Source organism: Pogona vitticeps, chromosome 4 (genome assembly GCF_051106095.1).
Source record: "Pogona vitticeps strain Pit_001003342236 chromosome 4, PviZW2.1, whole genome shotgun sequence".
Taxonomy (NCBI): domain Eukaryota; kingdom Metazoa; phylum Chordata; class Lepidosauria; order Squamata; family Agamidae; genus Pogona; species Pogona vitticeps.
The window spans coordinates 11,157,089-11,182,606 of NC_135786.1; the positions used below are offsets into that span (position 1 = coordinate 11,157,089).

At 41.9% G+C, this 25,518-nt stretch overlaps 1 protein-coding gene across 3 annotated transcripts in view; it reads left to right on the forward strand.

The window, feature by feature from the left end:
* The first annotated feature begins 398 nt into the window (after positions 1 to 398).
* Positions 399 to 25,518, forward strand: part of TAF4 (TATA-box binding protein associated factor 4) — an 89,439-nt gene continuing 64,319 nt past the window's right edge. For all 3 annotated transcript variants that reach the window (XM_072996782.2, XM_072996780.2, XM_072996781.2), the window contains exons 1-2: positions 399 to 845; positions 2,851 to 3,924. In XM_072996782.2, coding sequence (XP_072852883.2) covers positions 455 to 845; positions 2,851 to 3,924 — 1,465 coding nt within the window. In that variant the 5' untranslated portion in view covers positions 399 to 454. The remainder of the gene's footprint in view (positions 846 to 2,850; positions 3,925 to 25,518) is intronic.

Below are 25,518 nucleotides of genomic sequence, written 5' to 3' on the forward strand. Positions count from 1 at the left end.
CGGCCCTCGACGCGACTTCCCGCCTCGCGACTTCCCGCCGCCGCTGCCACCCCCCCCCCTCCATTACTAGGCCACAGCCGGGCCTGCCGCCGCCCGTTCCCTCACTAAGCGCTCGCAGCCATTTGCCTGAGCTTTTATAACAAGCCGGCGGCCAATCAGAAGCCGGCGGAATCCCTCTCCGGCCGCTGATGTGAAGGCTTGACCCCCCCCCCTCCCCGCTCCGTCGTTGAGCGCTCGGGGGCGCATGCTCAGTGGGGAAAACAGAGGCGGGAGGGGGGGGAGATCGTGTATGTGTAAAATGACTGAGTGAGGGAAAGGGGGGGGAAGAGAGAGAAGGAGGAGGAGGAGGCGGCGGTGGAGGAGGAGGAGGAGGAGGGCAGAGGGAGGAGTGAAGGGAGGAGGGGGGGCCCGGCGGGCGGGCGGGAGCCGCTCACAGGAACCCTCCAAAAAAAAGATGGCGGCGGGCTCGGATCTGCTGGATGAGGTTTTCCTGAACGCTGAGGTGGATGAGAAGGTGGTGAGCGACCTGGTCGGCTCCCTGGAGTCCCAGCTGGCGGCCTCGGGCCACCACCACCAGCACCACCGGGCGCAGGAGCCCCTCAGGGCCGCTGGGGGGCTGCTGGGGAACCATGTTGTGAGCGGCAGCAGCAGCAGCAGCAGCCCAAGCCCTAGCCCTGGAGGAGTAGTAGTAGGAGGCAATGCTAATGTCCAAACAGAGAGCCCCAGCAGCGGTACCACCGGCAACAGCAGCGGCGGCGGCAGCAGCAGCAGCAGCAGCAGCAGCACGACTACCGCCGCCGCCGCCGCCAAGATGGGACTCAGTGGCCCAGAGATCACCAAGCCAGGTAACCTGGCGAGGCGAAGGGGGGGGGAGGGAGGGAGGGAAAGAGGGGGGGCTGCTGCCTTCTCCTCAGGAACAGGGGCCTCCCTCCTTTCCCTTTCTTGCCTCCCCCCCCCTTTCCCCAGCCACGACTACTTGCCTCTCTCCTTCATCTCTCTTTCCTCCCCGTTTCTTACCCCCCCTTCCTTATTCCCGCATCTTCTTCTTTTCCTTGTTGTTTTGGACTGGGCAGAGGGGGTGGCATGGGGGGTGGGGAGGCAAAGGGAGGCCTTCCTAGAATGCCAGACACCCCCCCACCCCACCTCAGCACACTATTTTTGGCTAGGACACTCTCCCCTCCTTCCCCTAATGCATGTGGAGTGAAAATGGATTGAGGTTTATGTTGTTATCTGTGCGTGTGTGTGTGTGTGTGTGTGTCGGGGGGGCAGGTTTCTTCCTCATGGTTCCCTCATCATATCAGTATTTGCTTTCAATTATGTCATGCTCCAGTCTCCTGATAGCGGGAGCAGTTGGGGTGCTCTTGAGGACCAAGAGGGATTCTTATCATTTGACTTTTGTATCTCCTTTCCTTCCTTTCCACCGCCTTCCCCCCTTCCCTGTGGTAGAAATGAGAAATTGTGTTGTTTACAGGGGAGAGTCCTCTGCCCTCCCTGTATATAATGCTTTTCTGTAACTGTCTGAATTCCTCTTTACCCTCCCCACTCTCTATTGCTGAAGTCTGAGGAGGGGGGAATGTTATTAATCACAACACCAGCTTCCCCTCAGAAGAGGAAGTGATGGGGGACTTGAGGGTCAGGAACCCTTTTTAAAATTATCTCACTTGAAATGTTCGTCTATTTGTCTGCTTTCTTTCCCTTGTAGGTGTTATACTCCAATCTTCTGCTATTCTTCTTCTTAAACAATATGCTAGGCTTTGGCATGCAAAGTGTAAACCCTCTTTAATGTGGGTTTGAGAGAGATGACAGTCCATCTGTAAATGTTTCCCTGTTCCTAGCAAAACAGTCTGGCCTTTCATTGCATAGGTAGGGGGCATTTTAGGGGGGGCGGAAATCCAGTAGTGATTCCTTTCCTCTAAACCGGTACGGTTTGTGTTCTGCCTTGTCCCTGTATAAAGCCCCCCACACTTCAGTTTCGATGAAATATTAATACCAGGTTAGTGGAGGGAATCTTGGAAGAACACTTCCCCAGCTCTTTTTTTGTTTTGTTTTGTTTTGACACTATTTTTTCTGGTTACTGTCCTTCTGTTTGTGCGTACAAAAATGCAGGGCTGGAGAGCCAGAGTGGTGTAAGTCACAGCACTAGATTTTACTACGAACAGTAGATTTTCTGGGTGCAAAACAAGCACCTTTGTTGGTATTTGTTTTCCTTTGTAGAAGCAGCAATCAGAACAGCAGGGTTTAATGTGTGTGTGTTTAAGAGGGAGGATGAAGTCCTCTCACACTGCCTTGCAACCTCTTTCTGTGTATCATTAGTCTGACAGTTCTTGTTCAGCTCCACTTTTTCAGATTGTTCCATTAGCTTGGAAGCACACAGTCAATAGATTTTGATATAGTAGATCAGGAATCAAGTGGAGGGGTTAGAGGCCTTAGGACTTCCCCTTCTTTGCTTTCTTAGTCTGCCTCCCCCATAGCAGTTGTAGGCTCACAATATGATGTTATAAAATACAGTGCTGTGGTGTCCAATAAGAAGAAAAGAAACACACTTTGCCCTCATATGAGTTTATTTCTTACCTTATACCTGTTCAAGGTAAAATGGGCTGGGTGGGTGGTATTCATTGAAGACTTTGGTTGGTCATTCAGTGTACCATTGCTTGCAACTGTTGAGGAACAGTGGACTGAGCTCCTTAACTTATCCAAGAGAGCATAATATTTTTTAATCTCTATGTTCTGCTTCATACTAACGGCTTGGCTAAAGGTGGTTTCTCTTTGGCCTGCCCAGATGTAGATCCATTTGTGTTTTCTCTTCTTTTAGTTGTTCTTGCCATTTAACCTCATTTGTTTTATTTACAGGAGCTGGTGGAGTACAAGGGAGTGTTATCAATCATAATGCGAGGACCCAGGGTTCAGCTTTGGATGGGGTCACCACAACTAGCACCAGCACTGCTGCAAATGTTCAAGGTGGATCTGAAGCTGCTGTCACCCCAGGGACCCTCAGCCAGGGCAAATCAGTGGTCATCAGTACCATGGCAACAGCTTTATCTACCAGGAATGGTAAAATTGGGACCACAGCAGTGCAAACTTTGAATGGAAGTAATGTGGTGATGAATTCTCATACTTCATTCTCAGCCACTCCTGTAACGGCAAACCCTGCCGTTGTTCCTGCTGTCACCCCTCTTGTTAACAACGGACCCGGAAATATGGGGAAGGTCAATACTGTTAATGCCGTATTGCCATCTGCTTCAAATACTGTCATCCAGACTTCTTTCCTTGGCACTGGGGTGTCCTCCACTTCTTCACCCTCACCTACCGTGATCTCATCACAACAACCCCCAAGCATTGGGACTGGAGGGCCAACTGTAGCATTGGTGAGGCCACCCATTCATACGGCGGGACCCTCGGTGGCTGCAGCCACCCAGAATGGGAGCAGTACTGTGATCAATTCGACTATCAGCGTGGGGGCTTTTCCTGCTGCAGCTGTTGCTGCAGCCACTGTGGGGTCTGGTGTTTCCCTTCAGACCTCTCTTGTGAACAGTCAGCCAGGTTCTGGTGTTCCGGCTGCACCCACCACGCAGGTCATCAAGTCGGAGTCTCCTAAAACTATTGTGCAGACAGTAACTCAACAACAGACTCTGGCTGCTGGTGGCCAGCCCAGTACTGCAGGGGGTAATATGATCATCGGGCAAACTATGCAAGCTGGCCTGCCCAATGTGGCTCCTAATCCTGGTGGGGTGCCTCCTGCGCCTCCAGGTACCCCTACAGGCTTGGCTAAGGGTGCTACTAATACAGTGGCACAAAGCCTGCCAAGGACTCCAACAGCAACTACAAGTGGAATCAGAGCAACTTTGACTCCCACTGTTTTAGCACCTCGTCTGCCTCAGCCTCCTCAGAATCCAACAAATATTCAGAACTTTCAGTTGCCGCCAGGTAAGCAAAGAATAGAGGATTAAAAAAACTTTTTTCCTTTGGTTAGTATTTGTTTCTGTTTAATCCAAGACTTGTGCTAGATTAGCTTCTTTGAAAGCTGGGTTACAAGAATTCTTTTTTTTTAAATTCTAGTTATTTATAATTGGCATTAGGTGGGTAGCTGTTCAGGAATTGATTGACGAGCCTCTTATGTTTGCATTGCAACACTTATAATCTAAAATGTTTCTTTTTAGTGGTGAACAACTTATGTGGGTCATGACAAAGCAAATTAAAAATGAAACTGTAATTGATGGTTCATTTCTTCATGGTTCCTAGTCCATTCCTAAGTTTCCCCATTCAGATCCATATGTGCAACCACGAGGGCTAGAAACCCAACTCTGAGTTGAGATTCTTTGGATTCCAGTAGAGGGCCTGTGAGTTACATAGTTTTACCAAGAATATTGATGGTTTTTTTCAGTGTGGGATGTAATATCTGTGAAGAGTTTGATGTTTCAAGGACCAAAGCATGCCGGCTTAACTCCTGTAAGAACACACTACTAGGCAGAGTGTTATTTTAATATTTAGGAAACAAAAGCAGTAAATCTGTGTTACCACAGAGTGCTGTACTAAAATTGGATACAACTTGACAGCATATAGCAGTGGTGGCAAATCTTTTTGGGCTTGTGTGCCCAAACTGGGCGGCGGGGGGGGGGGACCAGCGGGCGGCATGCCGCGGTGGTGGCAGAACCGGAAGTGGCAACGGCAGAATTGAAAGTGGTGGCGGAAGGGGGAATCCCGGCATGGAGGTGCCTTGAGACCCCACTCTGGATCCGCTGGCAACACCAGCTGCTCTGGATCCTCCTGCTGAAGTGCCAGCACCGCGACTGCAGCCGGCTTCTCAGGTTTGGCTATGTGTGCGGGGGGAGGGTAGTGATCTGGCAACTTATGGCTTGTGTGCCGGCAGAAAGGGCTCTAAGTGCCAGCTGTGGCACGCGTGCCATAGGTTCACCATCGCTGGCATATAGCAACATACATGTGCTAAGTAAAGATTACTTGTTCTAGCATATGTCCTAGCACTGTTTTGCTTCTCTTCTGTTTCAGCTTGTCACTATTGCTAGAGAACGCACAAAAAGCATGCATCATGTGAGAGAAACTCTGTTTTCTTTTATTCTTGATTAAAGTGACACATAAAGCTGTGCTGTAGTGTTTGATAGTTCAGAACTAGCATTTCTGAAATAACATTCCTGTTGTCTTCTGTCCTTACCTCATTTTGTAGTAGTGCTTAGCACATATGCTACCTAAAATCATGTATTGGTTCAGAAGCATAACATCAGCAGGAGCTTCCATAATGCAAACCTAATAAGTCTAGATTACTTTGATTCTGCTTCCCCCCCGCGTTATATCAAAAGTAGTATGTCCTAGGTTTTATTCCTTTAATTTTGTAACCTTTAACTGGGGCATCTTAATTAATGGTAAATTTATGGTGTCTAGCTTCCTGGTTTTACTGAGTTTTCCATGTTCATACTGAGTAATGGATATAAATATTACTTTCTTGCATCTAGAATTGCCAGATGTTGCCAGTTGTTCACAGTGCTGTAGTTCTGGCTGATACTGATTTGTGGAGTAGGAGGGACTAATCTGAAATTGCCTTTCTCGTAACCATATTCTTGCTAATTCTACCTGTATCCCACATGATAGTGATGATCTGCAGCCTTAAGTGACACTTATAGTTGGATATTATTGTCTTCCTACCTTGTTTCCCCCAAAGTAAGATCTAGCCTGAAAATAAGCCCTAATACAGTATGATTTTTCAGGATGCTTGTAACATAAGCCCGACCCCCAAAATAAGCCCCAGTTAAGTGAAACCCTGCCCTCCACTTTTTTTTGTGCAGCAACCAGAAAAAGATGACATGACTGTATTTGAATAGATGTAGATTGTTGTACATGAAGAAAAATAAAACATCCCCTGAAAATAAGCCCTACTGCATTTTTGGAGCAAAAATTAATATAAGACCCTGTCTTATTTTTGGGGAAACACGGTACAAAACCTTATAGCAAAATAGCCTTATTATACAAAGCACATCAAGTTACATTTTTATTATTACTCACTAATTAAATTAGTGGAGTGCCTATGTTCTGTGTGCCTCATTTTAGTGGATTTTTTCAATAGAAAAACCAGTATCTCACTTGAAATGTACTCATCATAGTACATACATTGATGTATTTATCACACGAGAGAGACAAGCTGCTCTATTCTATTGCTATACTATACTTTTCTGATAGGATTTTATGTATTTCAGTTGATGATCTTGCTAGGTTCATAGAAGGTTGTCTGTCAGTCCTCTGTAAAAGCTGGCATATATATAATGCAAATACGAATTGTTTTTTATATAAAAGAAAACAACAGGTATTTGCATTGGGCTGAAAGATACTGCATAGTAAGCTCAGTTGTGCTTGTGGTTCAATGATGTCTTGAACTACATCAGAAAGCTTTCTGTAATAAGTAATTCCTATTCTTCATTTTATTTTTAAATTAAAGAACCAGGGAGAAAAAAATTGTCACCCTATCTACCTTGAAAGTTCTTCCCAAATCTTTTTTTCACCATATAAATTGTTTTTAAGGAATATGATTTATTTTATTTTTATTTATTTTTGGACTTACATACTGCCCCATAGTGCTACAAGCACCCTCCGGGCGGTTTACAGTTTCATTATACAGGCTACACATTGCCCCCCCAGCAAGCTGGGTACTCATTTTACCGACCTTGGAAGGATGGAAGGCTGAGTCAACCTTGAGCCGGCTAGTTACTAAAACTAACAAAGGTCCATACTGGGCAGAATTGTGGGCATAACATTGAAATTGGGAGACTCAAGGTTCCCTCTAAGATGGGTGCATGCGCATCTCTTCCTCCCCGCACGGAGCTCTCTTCTTCATCCTCCATGCAGCAATTGCATTAGGTTCTGGTCGCGACAGACCCCTGTGTGCAGGGGGGTGGAGTTGCATGCAGATGTTGGGGCGAAGGCTGGGGGGAGGGGGGGAGAGAGGCAGAGCTCTGCCCAATGGGACATGGTATGTTGGGGGGAATAATTTCAACCCCCTCCCAAATTCCATTGCAGGTAATTATTTTTCAGAAGCCATCATTCTCATTGGCATTAAAACAAATAATTTGGGCCAGTGTACTGGAGGCACATAATATATGGATTTTGCCACAAGATGGCTCTGAAAAATGCTTTTAAAAGGAAAGAATGAATTAATAGAGGATATAGCAGTGCAGGAGTTAATAATAATAGTTAGGTGGCACTTCAAAAAATATATCCCTCTGAACATCCAGCACTGGAGAGAAACAGCAGAGAGCACTCTGAAAGGATTTGGCTGTCCATTGCTGGACACAGAACACTGGACAAGATGGACCTTAAACTGGACAGATGGGGTCCTTATACACAATTCCCTTTGCCTGAAAAGAGTATTTTTTGAACGGTGTTGCCATCACACAAGTGATGATGATATAGGCATCAAGAGGAGCAAAATATCATGGCAGATGCTTTTAAAACACAACAGGCACTTTGCAATATAATCTAGAAGCAAGTTCCCGAATAAGTTTGCTGAGAAATACGCAGCTGCTTGGTGAAATCTTTACATGTCCCATCACTGACAGAAATGTGAAAGAATATATCTGTTACTTTGCTACTGCAGCAGAAAAAAAATCTGTTACAAGAAAATACTGCTGCACATGACCACCAGTATTTTTATCTTAATGTGGGTTTTGTAGCTTTAAAATTGTTAACTTACAAAACTGCTCCAAATCATGACTTAATTCCTGTGGTTTGGTTTCTAGAACATTTGGACATGTGGTCACAAAAAATAAAAAAGTGCCTCCCCCCCAATGCTCTGTTTGGTGGCAGGAAATAAAGACTGCAGTTCTTTTCACCCGTACTTGAAAGTCCCATTGTGGTCAGTAGGATTTACTCCCAAGTAAGGATGTACAGGATTAAGGTGCACATCCCTCCAAAGCAGCTCTTGTATTGTGCTCAGAATAGCATGTTTTGGTTGAGGTCAGGGAATAATTTCTGTGTATTCAAATTGAATAAACAGGCAGGCAGTTTCATTGCTTTTATTATTTAATGTGATGAATCATCACTTTTTTAAAAAGATGTCCAAGGTGATATACAGTATAACCAGAGAATATCATACTATTTTATATATTTTTTAAAAAATTCACTTCTCCCTTCAGCAACACTGGGCTTAGGGGCACCTGACCTTGGAGTATTTAAAAATCTAGGTTTAACTCTTTTGCTCCTCCAGAATATAATTGCAAATCATAAACAGTTGATTAACACATACTTACAGACCTCCTTGACCTGTATTAGTCTCTCGGCATGCCCTAGTACCCTCCCCAGACACCATGTGGAGTTGCTATGCCAGGGGAGGGGGTCGGTTATGCTGCTGCCATCAGAACCGGGCCCACCGCATTGCCAACAACAGAGGCCTCAGTAAGTCTACGACTCACCTGTCTCAGGCCCCTTCCTAGACATGAATGGTAGCATAGTACTTACTGAATGTTTATTTATTGGAATATGCATTTTATTATTAATTTTTTAAAATCTGGGTATTCCAAAACCATGCAGCTCGGACCCATGCAATTCAAGGGAGAAGTGTAGTCATAACGTCGGCTTTGAAATAAACAATGCTAGTAAAAGTGATTTTAAAAAGTGGCTATAAAAATGGTAATTCTAAAAGCAAGATCAAATTCAGGCTTTCTAACTCTTCTCTCAGCTCTGCTTCACTGAAGAGGAGGGCTGCAAATTTTGGGGGAAGCACCACTTAGTGTTAGAGGAGCTAGTTTGCATTGCACATAGCCCCACATTCTGTCTGCATATCAACAGTAAAAGATTTCAGATGAAACATCTGGAAGTTCAGACAGTGACATCAGAATTGGGAATTTCAGGTTTGTTTGTTTTTTAGTGAAATATGGAGGAGCATCCCACTGTGATTTGGCACCTAGAAAGAAATGGTGTATTAAAAAAAGCTGTAATTTTTGATAACATGCTGCATTGCAAGTTTGCTCACAGTTGTAGGAATTTTGAGTGTAGGAAGGTGTTTCTTCCTTAGGCATGTCGGTATAACATGCCTAAAATCTTAAATGGACTTTTATATGCATCCACGTTACTAAGCCAACAGTTTAACAAGAACATGAAAAATCAGCTTGTTTCATAATGTGGAGCACCTGCTCTCCAGGAGGATGCTGAAAGTGTTCCCTTCCAGTGAGTGAGGGAAGGGATATGATTCAGGTGGGAGAAAGGTGTAGCTGCTTTGCTTAGCTGCACAACAGACAGTGGATAAGTAGGTGAATAAATGGGGAAGACATTGTTTCTATAGCTAATTTTAAGTGGACAATCTGTAAATGCATTGCATGGTAAAGTGGCAAGCTTTCTTACCACAAGTGGCACAGTGCTCAAAAGTGCTGAAGAGATGTTTGGTGGAGTAAAAATAACAATATGGATAATCCTGACCATTTTCCAAAGGAAGTGTACTGGTTCATCAGTATTGATTCATATAACTGTTGAAGCGGCTTGAAATTTGAAGGTGAATAAAAGGGCTAAGATTTGGCATATAAGTTTAAGGAGTAGTTGCTGCTAACTACCTATAAATCCAAAATGTAAATCAGAGGCTTTTTCTGTAAGCAGCGAATTTTAAAATTCTGGAATAATGCTCTTAAGAGGAGCTATAGGTAGAAAAAGTTTTATTAGTTTCAAATAGGTAAAATACATTTAAGAAGAAAAACCTGACTTTTAAAAAGCAGTTTAATACAGTACCTCTCCTTCTTTTATGAAGACCACACTGAACAGACTTCATCCTTTTGGATTGGCTTGGTGTATGTGTTTTGCTTCATGTGATATCTGATCAGAGTTGCTAATTGATGTTGTCTGTGCATGTTTTGTGCCTTATACTGTACAAGGAAACTGATTTGATTTGTGTTTGTTTTCAGTTGTGAGCATGAAGGTGTCTTCTGTTCTCAGTGTTGCATATTATAAACTGGATGATGTAAACTAATGTCCAAGTTTGCATGTCACAACAAGTGTGAATTCTACTGAATTCCAGTTTATTGAGGCCAGGCTATCATGCTGGCACTCAGTGCCTAATTGCCCTACTTACATCATGTTCAGCATGGCGCCCAAATCCAACAGCAGCAAGTCTCAAGTTTGTTGTAAAATATGTTCAATGGTTTCTTGTGGGATTATTTTTCTGGCTAGTCTGGGAAGACAAACCAGAGAAACATTGTTGCTCAATTCAGATGTCACATGTCACACTAAACAAACAATAGGCCAAAGATTTGTGGTTTGTTTATCTGCTTCTCAGGATGGATAAAAATCAAGGATTTTTTAAAAATCAAATTGATTTGAGTCACAATTAAAAATTTTAAAAGATGTTTAAAATTTAATCAGCAAAAATCTGTTTAAAATTTTTTAAATCATGATTTGAATCCAATCCTGTTGGTTCTGCTTCACAGTGGGAGCCAGAATGCTGCTTGCCCTTGGGTCAGTCTCCATGACCTGACTTATTGTGAGTTCTGAATGCATCAAATATATTCAAGGGCAATTGTGTTGAATGACAGAATTTGAGGTAATGTAACCTCCTATAGATGATAGGACTGTGTTTTGTTTGAGTTTTTGTAGGTGCAAAATTGTAGGATGCTTGAATATGGTAAATAAAACTATTAAGCCTTAGGGGTTTACACATGATGTATACAATCTTATGAGGGAATTACAAGTGACCTGTTAAAAATTTATTGCTGTGATTTTATGCCACCACACTAAAACTGGTGTAAATCAGTGGTTCTTAACCTTTTTAAAAGAAACATCCCCTTGAGCCATTGAGGAGGTTATCGCCCCCCCTCCCCGCGGCTGCGGTGTGGTGCCACTGCCCCCAGATGATAACTTTCTCAATGGCAGCAGTGGTGCCGGTGGCACCATATCCTCTGCCAGCACCAGCTGCTCAGGATTTGGCGGTGCAGCGCCAATGATAACTTCCTCAGTGGCGCTGGCGGCACCACATCCCCTGTTAGCACCAGCTGCTCTGGATCCGGCGGTGCAGCACCAGTGGTGGTACAGCCGCGGGGAGGGGGCCGATGAGAACATCCTCAACGGTGGCAGCAGCACCACATCCGCTGCCAGCACCAGCCGCCGCAGGGAGAGGGGGACGATAACTTCCTCAGTGGCAGCGCCGGTGGCACCATGCCCGCTGCCAGCACCAGCTGCTCTGGATCAGGTGGTGGGGAGGGGGGCAATAACTTCCTCAATGGTGGCAGTGGTGTGGCTCCTCCATCGCCCCTTATCACCTCCTTCTGTTCCTTTGCCCCCGCGACGCCCCTTTTTGTTCCATCACCCCCCTGAAAAACGAAATCGCCCCCTGAGGGGTGATATCACCAAGGCTAAGAACCACTGGTGTAGATAACCATAAGGCTTTTGGCCAGTATCTCAGTTGTACAGGGTGTATCCACAAATATGTGCAGAGCAATACTTTGACCATGTTTCCAAAACAACCAGCGTTTGGTTCTTCCACCATAATACGAACCTCACATCATTTTTTCCTGAAAATTCAGTACACTTAGAGATATAAGCCTATATTTAATTTAATAAATGATATTTGAGCACCCTTCAAGGTAGAAATCATTTCTTAGATTGTATTAGTTATACTGTACCTTCTTTTCCTTTCTTATACATAGTGAAAATTTCTGAGGTATTAGAAATAATATCGGTTGGGGGAATGAATTCAGTTTGTTGAGTGGCTCTTTTCCATCTTTTAGAATAAAAGTCTCACACAGTGATGTTTTTATATAAAAAAAACAGTGCTTTTGGTGCCCCACCTTTCTTTCTGACATTATTTTTTTTTATCATACTTTGCCTTTTTCAACACTTTTTGGCCTAATGTGAGTAAGATACTTCATATGTAAGAATGACTTAACTGTGCAGCTTGTTTCTTGATTAGACCAGGGCCTCAGCAGCTGAGTGTGGTGTGTTCACGCAAGTGTGATTCTTTTGCTGGACCATGTGTTCCCTTTCTGTTAACATATCGTATGTATTTAAGCAAGCCCAGTTTATGTTCTGTTATAAAAGGTTGGAATTGACTCACAGTGATTGTAATACAGCTTTCAAAGTAAGTGAGATATTTAAGGAGTGGTTTTACCAGTTCCACTCCCCCAGTGAGTTTCCATGGCTGAGTGAGGATTCGAACCTGGTTCTCCAGAGGCCTAGTCTGTCACTGTATCCACTACACCACACTAGGAATCCAGTATGTAGTATCCTACTCATGTTAGGCCCAATGATGTTGGAAAAGGCAAGGTATGATAAGAATCCAGTTTAGATGCCGTAAATTGTGTGTTGTTGTTTAGTCGTTGAGTTGTGTCAGACTCTTCATGACCCCATGGACCAGAGCACGCCAGGCCCTCCTGTCTTCCACTGCCTCCCGGAGTTGGAGCATTCTTTGGCACTGCCCTTCTTTGGGATTGGGATGTAGACTGATCTTTTCCAAGCGTCTGGCCACTGCTGAGTTCTCCAAACTTGCTGTCATATTGAGTGTAGCACCTTAACAGCATCATCTTTTAAGATTTTAAATAGTTCAGCTGGATTGCCATCACCTCCACTGGCCTTGTTGTTAGTCATGCTTTCTAAGGCCCACTTGTCTTCACTCTCCAGGATGTCTGGCTCAAGGTCAGCAACCACACTATCTGGGTTATCCGGGACATCCGGATCTTTCTGGTATACTTCCTCTCTGGATTCTTGCCACCTGTTCTTGTTGTCTTCTGCTTCTGTGAGGTCCCTCCCATTTTTTCCTTTATCATGTCCATCTTTGCACTAAAAGTTCCTTTAATATCTCCAGTTTTCTTGAACGAATCTCTGGTTTTTCCCTTTCATTTCTTTTCCTCTGTTTCTTTGGACTGTTCATGTGAGAAGGCCCTCTTGTCTCTCCTTGCTATTCTTTGGAAGTCTGCATTCAATTTTCTGTAACTTTCCCTATCTCCTTTGCATTTTGTTTCCCTTTCCTTCTCTTGCTATTTGTAAGGCCTTGTTGGGCAGCCACTTTGCTTTCTTGCATTTCCTTTTCTTTGGGATGGTTTTAGTTACTGCCTCCTGTACAATGTTACGAGCCCCCATCCATAGTTCTTTAGGCACTCTGTCCACCAAATCTAGTTCCTTAAATCTGTTCTTCCACTGTGTATTCATAAGTGATTTGGTTTAGATTATACCTGACTAACCCCATGGATTTCCTACTTTCTCCAGTTTAAGCTTGAATTTTGCTATAAGAAGCTGATGATCAGAGTAACAATCAGCTCCAAGTCTTGTTTTTGCTGACTGTATAGAGATTCTCCATCTTTGGCTGCAGAGAATGTAATTAATCTGATTTCGGTATTGCTTATCTGGTGATGTCCATGTGTAGAGTTGCCTCTTGTGTTGTTGGAAAAGAGTGTTTGTGATGACCAGCTTGTTCTCTTGGCAAAATTCTATTAGCTTTTGCCCTGCTTCATTTTGAACTTCAAGGCCAAACTTCCCTGTTGTTCCTTTTATCTCTTGACTCCCTACTTTAGCATTCCAGTCCCCTATAATGAGAAGAACATCATTTTTTGGTGTCAGTTCTAGAAGGTGTTGTAAGTCTTCACAAAATTGCTCAATTTCAGCCTCCTTAGCATTGGTGGTTGGTGCATAAACCTGGATTACTGTGATGTTGAAAGGTCCGCCTTGGAGTCGTATTGAAATAATTCTATCATTTTGAGATTGTATCCCAGCACAGCTTTTCCCAGTCTTTTGTTGACTATGAGGGCTACTCCACTTCTTCTACGGGATTCTTGCCCACAATAGTAGTTATGATAATCAACTGAATTGAATTTGCCCATTCCCATCCATTTTAGTTCACTGATGCTCAGGATGTCAATGTTTATTCTTGTCATCTCATGTTTGACCTCATCCAGCTTACCAAGGTTCATAGATCTCACATTCCAGGTTCCATTGCAGTATTTTTCTTTGAAGTATCAGACTTTCCGTTCACTTCCAGACGCGTCCGCAGCTGAACGTCCTTTCGGCTTTGGCCCAACCACTTCATTAGCACTGGAGCTACTTGTCCTCCGCTCTTCCTCAGCAGCATGTTGGACGCCTTCCGACCTGAGGGGTCATCTTCCAGCGTCATATCTTTTAGCCTTTTGTTTCTGTTCATGGGGTTTTCTTCGCAAAGATAGTGGAGTGGCTTGCCAGTTCGTGCTCATCGTGGATCGTGTTTAGTCAGAATTCTCCGCTATGACCTGTCCATCTTGGGTGTCCTGCACGGCATAGCCTATAGCTTCTCTGAATTACTCAAGCCCCTTTGCCACGACAAGACAGCAATCCGTGAAGGGGTCAATTGCGTGTGGAATATTTGAATAATACAGTAGATATCATGATTAAATCAGGGCTCAGCTGCAATCTTCAGGATCCATAAACAATACCACCTTTGCTTCCTAGCTGTTAGAACATTTGCATGGTTCAGATACTTGGCTTTGCAGGTGAAATTACAATTGAGACTAAAGTACCTGGATAAGCACTTTAGATTTTCTTTTAGTCAAGAAATAGGTTGAGTTGCCTATCATGCAAATATTGTTACAGCTTGTCCCACATAGCAAATATTGTAACAAAATTGTTAAAAGGGATGGTACCTTTTTTTTGTAGGTTCTGCTGTCTTTAATATTAATTGCTTCTTCTTTTTTGTGTTTCTTTAAGAAATTAGATGCATAACGTCCTTAATTACTAGTAGCATGTAATTTTACAGTTGCCATCTTGGATCCTTTTAAGGAGAAATGTGGGGTAAAAATATTTTTAATTAATTAGTTAATCTTCCCTGATATTAAACATAGAAGACATAAGGTATCTTTCAGACACACAAAGGATCAGTTTAGGAATAATTCTGTGCCTTTGTATCTAAATCTGGTGATGCTTCCAACAATACACAATATCTGTTGGCCTCTGTATATTACACACATTCCTCCTTGTCAGTTTCTAGTTTCACTGCTATTGTTCCCAAGCCATGTAAAAATTTCCAGTCATAAGGTTCTCCCAACAACTTGTTAAGATTCAGGTGTGCAGGACTTTACATACTCTGGAATGGGAAGAGCAGAAGGCAGTTAGCAGAAGAATGCTGAAAAAGGAGCCTAAGAGGACCTTGTCTGTTGGTACCAGAAAGTCTACCTCAAGTTAGTGACCTGGATCAATGAGAACATACAGGCCCACAGTAACCTGTCCTTAGCTATTTCTGTAGGTGGGTTGCTGGCAGATTTGTTTAAACTCTGCGGTGTTGCTCTGCCAAGGTCTCGTGAATTAAACAGTTTGTATTGCAGTACATTTCTTAGTTTTTTGCTGGAGTATTTAGAGTTTATTAATTTCTGAAATGCTGAGGCATGGCCAGTTTTTAAATGTACCATGTTGGGTTTCAGAATTATTCTTATGAGTCATATTGTTGTATGGAGAAGGTAATAAGCTCTCAAGCTGCATGGATTCTTCCATTCAGATGCACATTTTTTTTTGCTGTTTAGTCTAGAAGAATTAATTTCTCAATCAAGTGTTATAAAAAACTTTAGAACTTTCTTTTGCAGTTGTTACACGAGGATGGACAAGCCACATGTTGAGATCCTACTCTGTCTCACTATGACACCTTGGCCAGTCACCCCTTCTTAACTGAACTTGCCCCATAGGTTTTTGAGGGGATAATAGGTCATGGAAGGCTATATGTGCTGTTGAAAACTCCTCAGAGGTGGGATGTCAATTAACTAAATAACTAATAATAAGCAAGCAAGCTACAGGTGGTTATTTGTTCCAGTAACGTGGTGTCATCAGTGTATCATAAATTCACTCCCTTTTCACTCCTTTTGTATCCAAATCTAATCTATCTTACTTTGTGACACATTCTGCATATAAATTGAACATACAGGGAGATTAAAAGCACCCTTGTCTGATAGCTTTGCTAAGTGGAAACCTTTCTGTTCTTTACAGTATATTCTGTCTTAATGATAGACTCTTGTCCAAAGTAGGAGTTAGACACAGTCAAATTGATCCACAGCTTTTTGTGATCCACACATTCAGAGACTTTGCTATATTCTATAAAGAATAGACTGATTTTCTTCTGAAATTCTTTGATACTCTCCAGTAGCAAAGATATATTTGCATTATGATCTTAAGTGCTTCTTCCTTTTTTTGAATTTAGATTAAGTATCTGGCATTTCTTGCTCGATATGTGATAAAAAAAATCTTTGTTGTAGAATCTTAGGATCTTGCCTGTATGGGAAATGAATGCGTGTGTGTGTTTAGTCGTTTAGTCGTGTCCGACTCTTCGTGACCCCATGGACCAGAGCACGCCAGGCCCTCCTGTCTTCTACTGCCTCCCGGAGTTGTGTCAGGTTCATGTTGGTTGCTTCGCAGACACTGTCCAGCCATCTCATCCTCGGTCGTCCCCTTCTCCTCTTGCCATCACACCTTCCTAACATCAAGGTTTTTTCCAAGGACTCTTTTCTTCTCATGAGATGGCCAAAGTACTGGAGCCTCAGCTTCAGGATCTGTCCTTCAAGTGAGCATTCAGGGTTGATTTCCTTTAGAACTGATAGGTTTGTTCTCCTTGCAGTCCAGGGGATTCTCAGGAGCCTCCTCCAGCACCACAATTCAAAGGCATCAATTCTTCGGCGGTCTGCTTTCTTTATGGTCCAGCTCTCACTTCCATACATCACGACAGGAAAAACCATAGCTTTGACTATTCGGACTTTTGTTGGCAAGGTGATGTCTCTGCTTTTCAAGATGCTGTCAAGATTTGTCATCGCTTTCCTCCCAAGAAGAAGGTGCCTTTTAATTTCAGGGCTGCTGTCTCCATCTGCAGTGATCATGGAGCCCAGGAAGATAAAATTTGACACTGCCTCCATATCTTCCCCTTCTATTTCCCAGGAGGTGATGGGACCAGTGGCCATGATCTTAGTTTTTTTGATGTTGAGTTTCAGACCGTTTTTTGCACTCTCCTCTTTCACTCTCATTACAAGGTTCTTTAATTCCTCCTCACTTTCTGCCATCAGAGTGGTATCATCTGCATATCGGAGGTTGTTGATATTTCTTCCGGCAATCTTAATTCCGGCTTGGGTTTCTTCCAGTCCAGCCTTCCGCATGATGTATTCTGCATATAAGTTAAATAAGCTGGGGGACAATATACAGCCTTGCCGTACTCCTTTCCCAATTTTGAACCACTCAGTTGTTCCATGACCAGTTCTAACTGTTGCTTCCTGTCCCACATATAGGTTTCTCAGGAGATGGATAAGGTGGTCAGGCACTCCCATTTCTTTAAGAACTTGCCATAGTTTGCTGTGGTCCACACAGTCAAAGGCTTTCGCATAGTCAATGAAGCAGAAGTAGATATTTTTCTGGAACTCTCTGGCTTTCTCCATAATCCAGCGCAAGTTAGCAATTTGGTCTCGAGTTCCTCTGCCTCTTTGGAATCCAGCTTGAACTTCTGGGAGTTCTCGGTCCACATACTGCTGAAGCCTACCTTGTAGGATTTTGAGCATAACCTTGCTAGCGTGTGAAATGAGTGCAATTGTACGGTAGTTGGAGCATTCTTTGGCACTGCCTTTCTTTGGGATTGGGATGTAGACTGATCTTTTCCAATCCTCTGGCCACTGTTGAGTTTTCCAAACTTGCTGGCATATTGAATGTAGCACCTTAACAGCATCATCTTTCAAGATTTTAAATAGTTCAACTGGAATGCCATCACCTCCACTGGCCTTGTTGTTAGCCAGGCTTTCTAAGGCCCACTTGACTTCGCTCTCCAGGATGTCTGGCTCAAGGTCAGCAACCACACTATCTGGGTTGTCCGGGATATCCAGATCTTTCTGATATAATTCCTCAGTGTATTCTTGCCACCTCTTCTTGACGTCTTCTGCTTCTGTTAGGTCCCTCCCATTTTTGTCTTTTATCATGTTCATCTTTGCGCAAAATGTTCCTCTAATATGTCCAATTTTCCTGAACAGATCTCTGGTCTTTCCTTTTCTGTTATCTTCCTCTATTTCTTTGCATTGTTCATTTAAGAAGGCCCTCTTGTCTCTCCTTGCTATTCTTTGGAAGTCTGCATTCAAGTTTCTGTAACTTTCCCTATCTCCCTTGCATTTTGCTTCCCTTCTCCTCTCTGCTATTTCTAAGGCCTCGTTGGACAGCCACTTTGCTTTCTTGCATTTCCTTTTCTTTGGGATGGTTTTCGTTGCTGCCTCTTGGACAATGTTACGAGCCTCTATCCAAAGTTCTTCAGGCACTCTCTCCACCAAATCGAGTTCCTTAAATCTGTTCTTTACTTCCACTGTGTATTCATAAGGGATTTGGTTTAGATTATACCTGAGTGGCCCAGTGGTTTTTCCTAATCTCTTCAGTCTAAGCTTGAATTTTGCTATGAGAAGCTGATGATCAGAACCGCAGTCAGCTCCAGGTCTTGTTTTTGCTGACTGTATAGAGCTTCTCCATCTTTGGCTGCAGAGAATATAATCAATCTGATTTCGATATTGCCCATCTGGTGATTTCCATGTATAGAGTCGCCTCTTGTGTTGTTGGAAAAGAGTGTTTGTGATGACCAGCTTATTCTCTTGACAAAACTCTATTAGCCTTTGTCCTGCTTCATTCTGAACTCCAAGGCCAAACTTCCCTGTTGTTCCTTTTATCTCTTGGCTCCCTACTTTAGCATTCCAGTCCCCTAGAATGAGAAGAACATCTTTCTTTGGTGTCAGTTCTAGAAGGTGTTGTAAATCTTCATAGAATTGTTCAATTTCAGTCTCCACAGCAATGCTGGTTGGTGCATAAACTTGGATTATTGTGATGTTGAATGGTCTGCCTTGGATTCGTATTGACATCATTCTATCATTTTTGAGATTGTATCCCATTACAGCTTTTCCCACTCTTTTGTTGACTATGAGGGCTACTCCATTCCTTCTACGGGATTCTTGCCCACAATAGTAGATATGATAATCATCTGAGCTGAATTCGCCCATTCCTGTCCATTTTAGTTCGCTGATGCCCAGGATGTTGATGTTTATTCTTGCCATCTCCTGTTTGACCACCTCCAGCTTCCCAATGTTCATAGATCTTACATTCCAGGTTCCTATGCAGTATTCTTCTTTGCAGCATTGGATTTTCCTTTCACTTCCAGGCACGTCCACAGCTGAGCGTCCTTTCGGCTTTGGCCCAACCACTTCATTAGCTCTGGAGCTACTTGTACTTGTCCTCCACTCTTCCTCAGTAGAAATGAATGCAGTGGTCCTGTAATTACTGTAATTGTTATCATCTTCCTTGTGGATTGGAATGTATATTAAATATTTCCAATCTGTGGAGCATTGTTTCTTTTCAATGTTTTTTGGCATATTATCAGGATTGTGAAAGATTTCATTTCTGTAGGTTGAGGCAGCTCTGTTGGTCTCCCATTTTCTACTTGTAATTTATTTCTCTCAAGTCTTTTAAGAGAAACATTTATTTCAATGTATTCGCGAAGGATTTCACGGCCGGGATCTAATGGTCGTTGTGGGTTTTTCAGGCTCTGGCTGTGTTCTGAAGGTTGTTCTTCCTAATGTTTCGCCAGTCTCTGTGGCCGGCATCTTCAGAGGACAGCACTCTGTGCTCTGGTGTAGTTGGCTTGGGAGTGCAGTATTTCTGGCTGTGAGATAGGCTTTTGTCTTTTTCTGTAGATTTTTCTCACAGAACACGGCCAAAGAGCCCGAAAAACCCACAACAACCATTTATTTCACTTTCTAAGATTGCAGGTTCTTCAATGAAGGGTTCATCAAAGAAATCTGTCATCCTTCCATCTCTCCTGTATGGTTGTTCAGTATATTGGTTTCATCTTCTCTTTATTTTAAATATATTCCTCTTTTGATGCTTTAGTAGTCCTTACCTTGTCTTAAATTTCCCTCTAATTTCTTGGATCTTGTGAAGGAGATCTCTTGTTATTTTTTTTTCTGTTTTGTTACTGTCCTCTTCTGTTTCTTTGCAATTACTAGTACTATAGTTCTTGCTCTGTATACGTACAAGTTGCCCAGAAGTTGCATTTAGAATTCTAATATTCCTGTTGTTTTTTACTTTGCTTCTTTTAAGTCTGACAACCCCTTTGGCATTTCTTCACCTCCCTCGAGGAGGATGTTCACCAGTTTGGGAATCAATGACCTACATCTTCAAGTACTGTAGGACCTGAATGAGCATGAGAGAAAGAGGGGAAAAGATCTCTTTATAATAGCAGAGAACACCTGTTCTTGCAGAGAAAAATGGTGGAACTGTCTCTCATCATTCCCCCAAAAAACTTGGGTGGGATTTGCATGTGGAAGTTATTTAACGTAACTTTGTTTTTGTAGGTGTGTAATGCACACAGTCTTCTAGTATGCTTTAAACATTGCTCTTGTGGAAATTACTGACTATGAGAAGAATGACTTGTTAATTTTACTTACTTGATGATGAGTACCTAACACAGGGATCCAATGGGGCCATAGTGCCTGAGGAAAGTACAATTTCACTTCTGATAGCAGAAGATTCTTCAATATCTTGCCAGGTATTTCCTACAAGTGTTCTGCCATGAAAAACTCTGAATTTGCGTGTGTGTGTGAGAGAGACTGTGAGACACTGCTGACAGATACTCTAGATTTTATTTTATATGTCTCTTTAAAATGCCCTGAAATACCATAGCATAGCAATATACTGTAGAATGGGCTATAAATGCTTTAAATAAATAATAGATTTGGACCAAGAAAGAAGTTCACTGGCATTGAAAGTTGCTGAAAGTCATGGGGTCTGTCTAATGCTTGGCATGAAATGGAAGGTTCTAATAGTTTCCCCCAGCTTTTGCAGCATATTAAGCAGTTGTAATTAAATATATAACTATTTAATGTATTGACTTTACAGAGAGTGAGTGATCAATTCCGGAAATATGAATGTGGTGTTAGCTTCATGAAAAGGAGAACCACCAGATGGCACTATTCAGGGAGGTTCCACTTTTCGAAATGGGAATAGAATTTAATTGTTTCATTCTAAGATTGAGAGCAATCTGAAACTTGGAATACACCCTATGTAAACTGTGCTTCCTCACCTTCCATTAATTTCCTTTTGGGAGGGATCCAGAATAGAACAGGAGACAGGCCAAGTCCACAGGAGAGCCTGCTTCTGCTGGACTGTCTTCTCTGTTCATGTGATGTGCCATCATCTTACTTGCAACCCTGGCAAATCTATGACTTGGGGGACTCCAAAACATCTTATCATTAACAGCCCAGTAGTTACTGCCCATACAAACTCAAAGCCAGAATTTTAGTTTATTGTATTAAACTATCTCACATTTGGTCTCCTCCTCCCCCCCCGGCTGCTTTACTCTTGTCTTATTATAATTTACCTGAAGTACAATAGCTTAAGTTTCATCAGTGTTGTTTCTAGGGAGAGTTCAGTCTTGATATGATCTACATTTATTTTTGCACTTATTTATCTTTCTTGCTGTTAATGGTATCAGTAAAGCTCTCCTCTACCTCATTTCAGGTGAATCAATTTTATTCCCCATCAGTTTTCTTCAATGTCCAGCTTTCACATCCATATATTATAATTGGTATAGTATAGTATAGTATAGTATAGTATAGTATAGTATAGTATAGTATAGTATAGTATAGTATAGTATAGTATAGTATAGTATAGTATAGTATACCGTTTTCCCGAAAATATGACAGAATCTGAAAATTAGCCCTAGTATGATTTTTCAGGATGCTCCAAAACCTACCCCAAAAATAAGCCCTAGTTAAGTGAAACCCCGCCCTCCACCATTTTGCAGCAACCAGAAGATGACATGACTATATGTGAATAAAGGTAGATTTTTGTACATGAAAAAATAAAACATCCCCTGAAAAATAAGTCCTAATGCGTTTTTTTGGACAAAAATTAATATAAGATCCTATCTTATTTTGGGGGAAACATGGTAGTGTAGTGTAGTGTAGTGTAGTGTAGTGTAGTGTAGTATAGTAGATCTCCATCTTGCTCTCTAGTGACACATCCTCACATTTAGGTCCTCCCCCCCCCCCCGTTCTTTCATTCCTTCCTAGTCTCAGGCTTTTAGACTGCAGTCTGAAAGTCTCCATTTTCAGTCCATTTGGATTGATAATCGAACCAGACAGTTGTCAGTACTGCAGTTCTGTAATTCTTCTGTTATCATGATTTTTCCTTCTTATTGTTCAGCTGTAGTCCTGCTTTTGCACTTCATTCTTTCATCTATACCGGGACTCATTTCAAGCCATTGCTGCTTTCTGCCAGTAATATGGTTTAATCTGCATATATTAGATCAATTATACTTCTTCCACAGGTTTTCACTACTTATTAATATTTATCTAATTCAACGTCCTGTATGATATATTCAGTATATCATAAAGACTGAACAGACGGGGAGATAAGATGCATCCCTATCTGACCCATTTGCTTATGGGAAACTATTCTGTTTTTTCATATTCATATGCATCAGGACAGTCAAATGTTTGGCACATGCATATCTTTTAGAATCATCTATAGTTTTTCCTGATCCATATAGTCATTTTACTACCAACTTGAGAGTCAAGTCATTACTTTTTGTTTTGCCTTAGTTCCAGTTCAGCAGCAACTGAAATTGTCCTGATTAATTCTAGCTTAAAATGTTAAAAGATCCTGTGAACATTGGTGCCCTACCGCCAAACAAGGGTTTCAGGGATATGCAAAGTTCAGTTAGTGGCCCAGCTGGCCTGGAGGGTGAGGAAAGGGAATCCGCACCACCTGTGGTACTATGCTTCATTTTGGATATGAATTATGAAAATGCTCTTGTCTAGTGCAGATAATTTTAATAAATAGAAAACACTAAAATTAATTGTAGCAGTTGTGATATGGTGTGCTTGTTTGGATGTAATTATGGATTTTGTGATCAGTGTGACCACAAGGTGGAGTTCAGAAATGTTTGTTTCTGTTTAACATGAAGTGGTTCTTGACATGTTGTCTGAATCCAGCCTACTGTGATTGATCTTAACTATGATTAATCCCCATAGTGCAGTGGTTAAACTGCAGTACTGCAGTCAAGCTTCTGCTCATGATCTGAGTTTGATCCCAAAGTAGGCATCCTTCAGTCTCGAGAGACTAGGTAACGTGCTCTGAATAGAGATCTTGGAACAGCGTCTAGTGTGGCTGAGAAGGCCAATTAGAGAGTGACAGTCCCTTCCACACTGAAGACCTATACAGTCTGTCCCCTGTCCAGGAACCTGGTTTTGCTGGTTTCAGGACTGCCTCTTTGCCTCGGCCTGCTGAACAAGTGTGTCTTCAAATTGGGAGAGGCTCAACAGGTTCAGATTACTGGCTCAAGGTTGTCTCCTTGCTGGGGGCAAAGTGTTTCTTGCATAATTATATTGTAAACTGCCCAAAGAGTGCTCTAGCGCTCAAGAGGTGTAGGGCTTATATTACGAGCATCCTGAAAAATCATACTAGGGCTTATTTTCAGATGACGTCTTATTTTCGGGGAAACAGGGTACTGGAATGTCTGTTCATATAAAAGTTTCAAGTATATAGCACCTCTAAAAGATTTTCTGCAGATATTTGCTCTGTATAACTGGATATCCAGGGAAGTAACATTTTCATAATAAGAGTGGGACATTACCACACGGCTCATTGTTAGATTAATAGTTTCTGAACATCCAGATGTGACTAGGTGACATGGAAAACTGTCTTGATTCCTACCTATATATTCATAGTTACTGGAAATAAAAGGTGTCATTTTTCTGGAATATTTACATTTCCTAGTCTTCACTTTAATTATTTCGGACAAAATTGTGCTGATGTGCTTAAGTTACATATCTGGCTTAAGCAGGGTGGATTTGGTTTAAATCAAGATTTAAATTTTAAAAAGGTTTTTTTACATTTAAATGAAAATGATTTTTAGAATTTAAATCATGATTTAAATCTATTTGATTAAAAAAACCATTGATTTTTTATCCACTCTGTGGTTAAGCAAGATTTATTTATATCAGATTCAGGTCTGGCAGGATTTGCTCTCAACATTGAAATTTTCCATTCTCCATAATAAGTGAAAGCTTTAACATTCAAGCAGACTGATGTTTTAGTTACACACCTGAGAGTTTTTAATAAGAGAAGGTAAAATTTTCTCTTGAAGTTTAGATCACCAAGTCTACAGTTTAAGACATTGGTTCTTAACCTTGGGTTACTCAGGTGTTTTTGGACTGCAACTCCTAGAAGCCTTCACCACCAGCTGTGCTATCTGGGGTTTCTGGGAGTTGCAGTTCAAAAACACCTGAGTAACCCAAGGTTAAGAACCACTGGTTTAAGAGAAGAGCTAAGGACTTGCTTTGAATATGTTGTTAAATTAAGAGTACTATGAATCATTACACTTAAAAATAACACAAGAGACAAATTTGTATATTAAAGAAATACTATCATTTCTGCTGACAGGGAGCAGACTGTGGTAGTTTTAGATTAATTTTCAACTGTACTTTAATTGAGATGAAGATGCTGAGAGATTTGTATTTTGGAACCAATGGCTTTGCTTCATAGAAGATCAACTGCTGATGAGTAATGGGTTGCACCTCACATGGACTGGGAAGAATGTGTTTGGCCATATCATGAAATACTTCATCAGGAGGGCTTTAAACTGAATTGGAAGAAGGAGGGAGATGCAAATTCAGAGGTAAAAACAGATGAAGGCGTATGCTCAATAGGAGGAACAGACCAAGTAGCTCTAATGGGGCCCCAATAATAGTTTTCATAAAAACACACAAAGGAAAGCATAGCAGAAATCACACAGTCTCCAGTGCCTATATATAAATGCCAGGAGTATGGGAAACAAACAAGAAAAAGTGGAAATCCTAGTTCAGGGCAGTACATTTTGACTTGATAGGAATAACTGAAACTTGATGGAATGATTCCCTGAGTGGAATACAGCATGAGAAGGATCTAAATTGTTCAAAAACAAGAGAAAGAATAGAAAGGGAGGTGGAGTCACAGTATATGTAAAAATACATAGTCCTGCACATAAATACAGAAGGATGAGCTTAGTTGGAAGAGGGCTAATGTTCTTACCTTCAAAAAGGGCAAAAGAGAAAAACCTGGGAACTAAAGGCTAGTAACCCTTGCATCAATCACAAGGAAAATGTGATTGGAAAACTGGGAGGAGGTAACAAGCAAGGTACTACAAGATTCAGTTCTGGGCCTGGTGCTCTTCAACATTTTTATTAATGACTTGGATGAAGGGGGTGTGCAGGGAATGCTTATAAAATTTGCAGATAACGCAAAATTTAGTGGAAAGGTAATATGCTGGAAGACAGAAAAAAAATTCACATGGATCTCGATAGGCTCTAGCACTGGCCTGAAAACAACAGAATGAAATTTTACAGGGTAAGTGCAAAGGTGTACACCTAGGAATAAAAACAAATGCACAGTTACAAGATGGGATATACTCGGCTCAGTAATAAATTACCCTGTTTCCTCAAAAATAAGACAGGGTCTTATATTAATTTTTGCTCCAAAAATGTATTGGGGCTTATTTTCAGGGGATGTTTTATTTTTTTGATGTACAACAATCTACATTTATTCAGT